The 10,168-nt window shown below is 32.7% G+C and overlaps 1 protein-coding gene across 1 annotated transcript; it reads right to left on the bottom strand.

Annotated features, from left to right (window-relative positions):
- Positions 1–980: 980 nt before the first annotated feature.
- On the bottom strand, positions 981–8,930 carry LOC133703359 (G-type lectin S-receptor-like serine/threonine-protein kinase At4g27290). Its single transcript, XM_062127837.1, has 8 exons — positions 8,501–8,930; positions 3,009–4,376; positions 2,754–2,873; positions 2,477–2,634; positions 2,191–2,401; positions 1,835–2,072; positions 1,594–1,744; positions 981–1,477 (listed from the first exon to the last, which is right to left on the bottom strand). Exons 1-8 carry the CDS (start codon positions 8,544–8,546, stop codon positions 1,172–1,174), a joined length of 2,598 nt encoding a protein of 865 aa, XP_061983821.1. The 5' UTR covers positions 8,547–8,930; the 3' UTR covers positions 981–1,171.
- Positions 8,931–10,168: the final 1,238 nt, after the last annotated feature.

Raw genomic sequence — 10,168 nt, forward strand, 5'->3', positions numbered from 1 at the left:
AAAAACAAACTTAACTTGCCAAACCTGCAATCCGGGTACCTGAGTCAACTCGGGTTAACACATCAAACCTAGGATCCAGGTAACGAGATCATGATAACCTTATAGAAAACAAATCAAAAGAAATTATAAAGTCTAATTTCAAATCAATCAAATATAGAATGATGAGATTTGAAAAGAAAATCAACTAAAAAGAAGGATAAAAAAACCTGAGTTAACCCACCAAACCTATAGCTTGAATCATGATACTAGGATAAGTAAATTTATTGAAAAATAAATTGAAAAATAAATTTTTAAATCTTAAAATAACAAAAAAAATTAAAAAAATAAATAGAAATACGAATGCTATGTGAGGAGGGAACAATGAATTCTTCTCCTCAATTAGTATATATGTTGTTAATATTTTGAAAAATTATTTAATTAATTATAACTTAATTTATAGAAATACACAAAATGTACAGCAAAAATTATGTATATTAATTTACCTCTGTGTTTTTCTGTAATATTTTATTTTCAAGTTTGCTTCCTTCTTTTTCATACTGGACCCCTCACAATCATCCTCTCTTTTCATCCAACAAATAAATGAAGTGGGAAGAAATATTTAAATTCCGAACTGACAATACGGGACTTGATCAGATTTGAAAAATCTCTCATGCAACCTGAATCCATGGTTATCAACTTGTATAGCACAACAGATGGAAAAGAAAGAAATATATTTGAGCTACCTGGTGGGATTAAAAAATTGATCACTCGACAGGCTGTTCAATTGACAAGGAGCAGTTGACTGTCTTCTTCAATTGTCCAGAGGTCTACCACGTGAATCTGCAAAGACTTTCTTCAGGTGTCTGCCTCCTGTACAAGTTCTTGTTATACCAGGTAGGTGATATCAGTTTCTGATATACCCATGCCCACAAGGTTTCAACAAAGCAAGAAGTTTGCGGTCAGTTTGATTCAAGAATTCAAAAGAAAAGACAGAGTTCAAGGATTTCAAAAACCATATCATACATATTTTCGAATAACAAGTAACAAAATATATATGTATGTATTTATAATCCTAAGTAAGCTCTAAATCCCTGTACAGATAACCAGAAAATCATAACAGTGTTGACACAGAGATTATCACTGCATGGATGATTTTCTTTTGTAAAAAGTAATAGATATTTTAACCCCATTTCTACCGTGGCTCTAATAATGAAATGGTGATTTCGTTTTTTGTTGATGAATCATTCTTGCTTGCGGAAGATTCTGCTTCAACCACGTTCCTTTCTGTAAAAAAACCAGGTTGCTTTGGTTGTGGCAACATCGTGTCACTACCAAACATGAGAACCACTGTTGACATGGATGGCCTGTCGTCAGGTCGTTGCTGCACACACAAAAGAGCCACATGAATGCATCGCAGCACTTCAGAAAGAGCACAGGATTCTCCTAGAATATCATCAATTAGTTCCAGTGGCCTCTCTTCCAACCACAATCTCCAAGCCTGAAACACATGAACAACATATATACGTCAGTTTGTTCGATCCCATTCACATATTTCCAGGCCATGAATATTATTAGTAGACTTTGGAGAGCTCATCTACAGCTCCCTGTGCGTACATGTCCAAGAAGATTGTGTTGATGATCTGGATGGTTAAATCCTCTGTTTTTCCTTCCACTCACTATCTCTAGTACTAAAACACCGAAGCTAAAGACATCTGATTTCACTGAGAAGAGCCCATCAATTGCATATTCAGGGGACATGTAACCACTGCAAAAAAGAGGAAGATTTTAATGATAAAAAAAATAAAATATTTGACACAAGCCATGGAGAGGCTATGGTATCCTAGGCATACTTAACTATGTTCCTACAACTTTTTTCGTGTTTGCCTCGGTTTCATCTCCGCCAAACATTCTAGCCAAGCCAAAATCTGAAATCTTTGGGTTCATCTTACTATCTAGCAAAACGTTGCTGGCTTTAAGATCTCTATGGATAATCCTCAGTCTAGAGTCTTGATGAAGATAAAGAAGTCCTCTAGCAATTCCATTGATAATGTTGATGCGGTTATGCCAATCCAGTTCTTTCCTTCTTGATTCATCTGGAGAATTTCTGATGGAAGTTATATTTTATACCTAAATTCTCATTCCAAAAAGAATATAAAAATATGAATAACAAAGATTATGATAGAACTGCTGGCACGCTGAGGAGATTCTAACCAAAAATGAAGTAGTCCAAGCTTTTATTGGGCATGTATTCGTAGATTAACATTCTTTCATCTCTTTCGACGCAACAGCCGAGAAGCTTTACAAGATTGCGGTGCTGAAGTTTAGCAATTAAGATTACTTCATTTTTGAACTCTTTCAGTCCTTGTCCAGAATCCTGTGAAAGTCTCTTCACCGCAATTTCCTGCCCCTCGTTCAAATTTCCCTGAAAAAATCACAAAAACACAAATTCGCTTCGTAAAATTTAATCTTAGAGAACATAAACTTAGCATGATATTACCTTATAAACAGTTCCGAAACCACCCTCTCCAAGCTTCTTGTCAATCGAAAAGTTCTCTGTGGCTTTAATAATAGTTTTCATATCAAATATTGGCAGCTCCATGACTTCGTTTTCATCTTCATCATTGCAATCCTTTTCCAGGCTATTTTTCGTCTTCGCTGTAAGAGAAGCAGATTTGATTGCACCAATATTTCAAACATAATGACTTAACCATTTGACCTGATTTATCCTTCACATTTTGCAATGTAGATAACACGCACCCACAACTAAGACTTACCTTTCTTTTTCCTGATGTACAGGATTAATCCAATTGCAAGCATTGCTATGAAAATAACGGAGCCAAATATGATTCCCAGTAGCTTCTTGTCATTGGAGCTTCTTTTTGCCCCATTATTCCCTGAAGCAAAGAAAGATAAAACAGAATTAGTTAGCCAATTTTCTCCCTGTCTCAATAGAATGTATAAAATATGGTCAATTGGAATGCTATAATCAAATCTAGAAAGTAGGAAGAACATCAAGGAAGGATGGATACCTAGTTCTGAGGCAGCCACTCGGATATAGAGGTCCTGCCCACCATCAGAGAATTCTCTTATGTCAATCAAATCTCTAAACCAAAGGATGCAACCACTTCCTCCTCCTCTGACATCTGAGTTCGCATATGCCGTGCAAGAGCAATTGTTAGAACACAATTCGCCACATTTCTCAAGTCCAATGCTCTTATTAACCGACGCATAAGTCGTATCTGGCAATTTCACTCCTGCGTGCTTCAAAAACCCATCTCCTTTATCACAATCCAACAGAGTCCTTCGAGCACATCCATCAGACCAATCTAGGAAACTCCAATCTCGAGGAGACTTGGGTTCAAATCCTTGCAAGCATGAACATACAGGAGATTTGTTAATGTTACAACTAGCATACGCACCGCAAAAGGCATAATTGTCACATTGATCAACTATCACTGCATAATAAAGCACCCAACTATGCGACCTATCAATCCAGGTGAAGCGCTGTGAAACACCAGACGCATTCAGTACCATCCTTGAAAAAACGGAACTGTTCAGTAACTCATATTTGTAATAAACGTATGTCTCATTTGATACGAATTCGTATGTGTATACTGGATTTCTCACCATTGCTTGAGCCCCAGTCCAACGAATGCCATTCCATGACCCTGCTCTAAACTGTATTACAGACCCTTTCTTAAGGACTAACTGTGGAACCCCATGAAGATCTATCCGAAATGTAAAGTCACCATAAGCAGGATCATCCGTGCTCTTCCAAGATGATAAAAACCAGTCAAAACCAGAAGCCAAGTTTCTTCCAAGCTTCATGCCTGGCAGCAAGGTATCACATGGATAATCAAAGCTCTGCCATAAATACTTATCTGGGCCATCATCATTTCCATCTTCCACCACAAGGTTACCAGACTCCAAAAGCCTTGCATCTGGAATATTCTCTGCTGCTCTTGATGTATTTGATGACCAAACAATTCCTTTTGTGCTATTGAGAAGAACAAGATTTCCTTGTGCAGTAACTTTTAGCACCCCCAAATGATCAAAAAGCGGTGCTTCTCTATTAGCTACCCACACAACAGTCCCCATGGATATCTTCTTGTACCAAATTCCTAAATATCGATTTCTTGAACTACCTGGGCTGAAAAATCCAAGTTCAAAGCTTTCACCTGGTGAAACTATCGTCTGGCCATCACTGATGGGTTGACTCGGAGTTACAGTGTCCAGAGTAGTAGAGGTTCTTATGCTGGAGAGAAGAAAAGAGCACAAGAAAAGCAGTCTTTCCAAAGATTTTTTTGTGGTTCCTTTCATGGCAGATTGCTTCTGTTGCGAGACAGAATCACGTGTATGCAATCTGGACTTGGGAAAATGATCAACTAAATTGTAACCTGGGCATTAATGGCGTGAAGGTGTTAGGTCCAATTTTGAAAGACATTCGAAAATATAATGAACTTAGCTATGATTTATGTGTTGGAAAGTCTTAGATGTCTTTTTCTTGTATTTTCACATTTTCACTCAACAAATTTCAGCATGGACGACGACAATGAATTTATCTTCTTGTCCTTCAAAAAACAAAAAACTGTAGACTAAAGGTTGCGGATAGATTGTCTTTATAATGTAGCATTTTGATATATTTAAATTAATCAGGAAAAGTATTTTCCTTTTAAATTGTATAGTAAATTATCATAAATATTATTAAGATTAATACATTATTAGGTGTCAATGAAGAGTAGATTATATTTTTACTAATAAAGTATACAATAAAATAACTAATTTAACCTTGTATAGGTAAATGCCTAAGGATTTATTTTTTTATCATTATTTTAAGCTAATATATTTTCAATTTTAACCTTTAATATTTATTTTATTTGAGATTAGGCTTTGTGTTTTTTATATGCTTTCTACATCCTTTGTTTTTTTTTTTATTTGGTGGGGTTATCTAAGGTCTTTTTATTATTTGTTCTTTGTTAAATATATTTTCTCAAAATTAATTTTTTTTTAAAATTAAATAGAATTAATTAATTGAATATAATCGAATACTCATTTCATTATATTTTGTTTAGTTTGCTTTTTCTAGGGTATTGCTTTAGTGAACAATGCAATTTCTTTTGATATCATCTTGCATCCTTATGTAATGAAATAGAGTTTGAACCATCTCAACAAACTCTTTTGATTTTAAGCTATGTCTATTGTAGAGTGGTTATGAATCTCCAACGATCTATTATTTCTTTTCCTTCCAAGTACAATATCAATGATTCATTTTTTAGTTAATTATTGCAAAGTGTTTTCTTATGATTGTTTTTTATTGTTACCTTTGATTAAATTAAATTATTAAATTAACTTTAAGTTAATGACTCAAGTTTCAGGTTATTTTTAACCATCTCTTTTTTGTGTTAAAAAAAAATTAAATCAGTTCTAATAGCTCAAGTTACCACTGACCAGTCTAGTTTTCAATAAGGGATAATGAGTCAAATAGTCAATTCCTACTACCTCAGCTATTCTCTTTGTTTACGTGAACGATTCAAAGTCCGGGCTCTTGCCTCCTAGTGGAAGATAGTCAGAGGCAGTAGACCATATCATTAATTGATGATAGCAGACGACAACATATTTAATTTGCTGGTTCTACGGCAGCTCTCTGACTGCCCAGAAGTTAATAACCTACGGTGTAATTAATTCAATGCATCGCCACCGTAAGCTAAACAGTAAAATTTGCATGCGATGGGCTAAATGAAAAGTTCAGGCGGAATTTAAATGATACAGATCAACATGGATCCTGTCTAGCTAGCTTTTTAGTTGTTATGTTAAACATATAGGAATTTACGTAGCCTGAACTAATTCAGATTAGGAATAAGAAGCAAAACATAAGTCATGAAAAGGGTCCAAGGAATCCTAATCGTACTGTTTATTCTTAATAAAAATAGTCTGCCATCATTTGTTTTGAAACAAAAAGGCTTGTAATGGTTTAAATAGGTCCCTCACTAACCTAAACTAAAAATAGAGAGAGAAAAAAAAACCTGAGCAGATAAAAAATTAAAGGCAAAATCCATATTTAACTAGTAAAATTAATAAAATTGAAAAAACAATATCTTCTGAGTTTAATTGAAAACATTGTAGAACAAAGTGATAAAACAGTAAAATCTCCTTATAAAATTTAAACACGACCCAAAACTTAAATAAAAAGTTATATCTATTTTCATTAAATTGATCATTTGGTGTTTAAAAACCCTTTTCTTTTACTCAACTTGATTATATAGTTCATAAAAAGGTGTATTGGACATTCCACATTATCAAATTACTATAAATATATATTTGTTTGCTTGGAAAGTAGATTTTTTTTGGAAAGTAGTTTTTATAAAAAATAAATTCCTGAAAATTAGATTATTTTTTGATATTTCACAATATCATGAAAAGTAAGTTAAAAAATATTAATTTTCTTTTTAGGTTTATTAAAAGAATGGAGATCAAAACTGATAGATAAAAAGTTGAAGAATGTTGAAAATGAAAAAAAAAGTTAATTTCATAAATTATTTTAAATTAAACAAATAAAAATAATAAAAATAATAAGGATCAAATCTGATAAATGAAAAAATTTCAATTCAGAAAAGAATAAGAGAAAAAACAAATTATAATAAAAAGAATAAGGACTAAAGTTGATATAAAAATCAAATTAAATTCTAAGGGATAAAACTGAAAAACAAATATAAAAATTAAAAAATTAAAGAGCAAATTTTATATAATCAATAAATAATATGATATTTTTGAATATCTGCAACTTCTAGAAATTATATTTCATCTAAAATTAAAAAAAATATATTTTTCTAGAAATCAAATCAAATCAATTTTTTTTAATTGAAAAATATTTTTTATTAATCAACTTCTTTAATAATAAATAAACATGAGAAATTTAGAAAAATAATTTTAAAGAACTACTTTTCATACAATAATATTCAGCTAGCAAGTAAACTATTGACTCTCCAAAATATGCTTCCAATAAATTTTACGTAAACTAGCTGGCTTTTCCTCGCTACGCCGCAGGTTGTTGTGAAAGCGAGCAAAACATGGATCTTAAAGTGCAGTCTTTATCTGAATTGATATAAGCTGCTATTAAAATTCAGTAACATCTAATGAACCAGCTAGCTTATTTGTAAGAACCGATCGAAGCCTATTATTCCAATTGCCCAAAACAATAATCGATGAAGAGCAAGCATGCAATCAAGAACCTCAACAATGCACAGCGTCTTGCGATTTGATGGAGGAAGGCAAATCTGGTATTTGAAACCACAAAATTGAAGAAAAAGAAAGCAAGATGAGGCAGCAAAGAACCTAAATTAGTTTGTATGTGGTAAGAGAATGGCAAAAATAAACCTTCTAACTCACTCGAAACAGCATACGAGTTAATTGACAGGTGGGGCTACTAGAAAATTAAAAAAGAAAAGAAAATGCTGACGGAAAGAATTCCTTGGTTGTTTATAACCAAGAGAGGAAAATGCTGACGGAAACGGCGGTGGAATAGAAAAATAATATAAAAAATCTCATCAGCAATTATTTGAACATTTCCAAAATGTTAAATTTCAAACAGAATTTCTATGAAGATTTCATGAGTGATTTTAAAAGGAATTAAAATCTGAAAGTCGTCGTCCCCTCTTTCTTCTTCTTCTTTTATTTAATTCAAACCCTGACCCCATTTCTTTAAATTTTTCAAAGCCCTTCTTTAATATCCAGCCACCCACCTCTTTAGCGCTATTGCAACTTTCCTCTCTTGGTTTCATTTCTTCTCTTTTGTTCATTAAATATTCTTTGAATCTGTAATTTTTGTTTAGCTTTTGATTAATTATATTATTTATTTGATGAAAGCAATGTTTGCTTTCGCCACTGACTCGGAGACTAATAAAAACCCTAATAGATCCGTTGAGGTAATTTCTTCTGACTAATAATTTATCTGTAATTGTTTTTAGTGATTAATTCACTTTTTCCTAATATGCTTTTTCCGACTAATTATCTTGAGTGTTTAGGATGATAAATGCATATTTCAAATGTGTTTCTTTGTTTTTTTTTTAATTTGATTGTGGATTTAGTTATTTTTCATGATTTTTGTTTTTGTAATTATTGGCTTGAGAATCATAAAAATCAAAAAAGAAAAGAAAAGAAAACGCAGAAAGAAATGTCAATGGAATATTCTTTGCAATGTCAACGAAATAAAAAACCCAAGCAAGCAAGTTTTTGATGAAAGTATTCCATCACCAATTTTATTAGCATTGAAAAATATCGACGGAACCTTTACTATACGCTGACAAAATACTTCATCGGAATTTTTTAATTTTCTGATAGTGTGGTTATTACCGACTCTAAGAACAGGCGATCGTAAAACTACGTGGATCCTTAACGATTCGCCAAAAAAAAAGAGAGCAGGAAAACAATCGTTGAATCAGTTCAATAAAAATAAAAAATAAAAACAACGAATGCCCCAGTTACAATGAGACGAATTTGGTTTATAGGGAAAGGAATTCCTTACCTGAAACCCTAAAAGTGGTACAATTCTTGGAACAATGGCCATCCATAACCCCAGTTGCTGAGATGAAACAAACAACATTAATAGTAATTGAGAAGAGGCGGCAGAATCAGTAGGGGACAAAGCTAGCAGCTTGCCTTCAATTTTTTATACCAGTCCCACAAAAAAATACGAAGGTGGACACAAAGCCATTGAATCTTCTCTGAAAGGCAGCATTAGTGGTGAAGAAATTCCAAGAATCACCTTTTCATGGTAGTGAAACATCTGTTGAGGAAACAAAATGACAAATAGTGCAGCTTGTGCAAAAATGTAAAAATCTTCTAACTTTTCTTTTCTTTTCCAGATCGCACTACAACCATGTGTATATATGGCTGCCGGACTGGAAATGGGATCGCGTTCACGTCTTGCCCGTTGTTTCTTGATAAGATGAGAATTGTTTGGGTGGAAATAATAAATGAGGAAATTGGATTCCCTAATTCTAAGGTAATTAGAAAATTCGACATAGATGTTTTTACATTAAATCAAAACCATAATGATTTTATTATTAAACTAATAAAATTAAATACAAAATACTAACGAGTTTGTGCAAATCTTAATACAAAAAGCTTTATTTTAAAAAAAAATTCAATATGTGTTTTAGAAAGATATAAAACCATTTGTTAAACTTCACCTCACAATTTAGATTTTTTTTAAAATGTTAATAATCATATCTCATATTAAATAATTAAGGACAAAAATATATAATAGTACAAAAGATGTTGAGTAGACCCGTCATCATAAAGTATATAATAAATACAATGATTTCAAGTAATTATAATTTTTCTTTTATTTTACCATTGGTTGAATTACCAACGACTTGGTGCTGGCGGAAATTTGCTCAGACACTCTCTCTCTCTGTAACAAAACTGATGCCAAGTGCAAGCGACAACGGCTTTGACGCCTGCTCTTTGACCCTCTGCTGAGTCTGCTCCATTAACATTTGAAGGTTCCTTGTGAGCAAAGATTAGTTGACAAGTCAGTGAACAAATTTGACAGCATGACGTGGAAGTTTGATAAATGGAGTGCATTGCTCTCGTCTACTGGAGAATAAATGTGTCATTAAACCCATGGATGGACAATTTATCGTCAATCAATTATTATTAATTGGACTAAATTGCAATATTTTCCATGACTTATAGTAAATTCAATGCTTTAAGCAACATCGGTCACTAAGGAATGCGATCATGCTACGTACTTGAAAATGAAAGATGCTAATGGCAAGTTTGTAACGACGACGATTCATCACAAGTCCGGCAATTATTTTCCTAAATTGGATTTAATTGGAATAATACTTGTCTAGAAAATATAATTAGTTTAGTTTAGTTTTCAAGTTTGGTTCATTAAGTTTAATATTTTTTTATTAATGCAGAAGCATTTTCATTATAAATCTTAGAAGTTAAGTCCTAGCTATTACTTCTAGATGTTTTTAAAAAGAAAATCTTAAAAGGTAACATATAAATTGAAATGTTTAGTGGGACATAGTCATGTCAAGGTAAGAAACTACTCATGTTTATGGATCTATCTATGAATTTCTGCACATCTAGACCTTTTTGGTGGCATCTGCATACTCTTCAAACCCTAGGGGCATGTTGACAATTCTACCCAAGATTATTATTGGCCAACTAGAGGGAT

Source organism: Populus nigra, chromosome 9, assembly GCF_951802175.1.
Source record: "Populus nigra chromosome 9, ddPopNigr1.1, whole genome shotgun sequence".
NCBI lineage: Eukaryota > Viridiplantae > Streptophyta > Magnoliopsida > Malpighiales > Salicaceae > Populus > Populus nigra.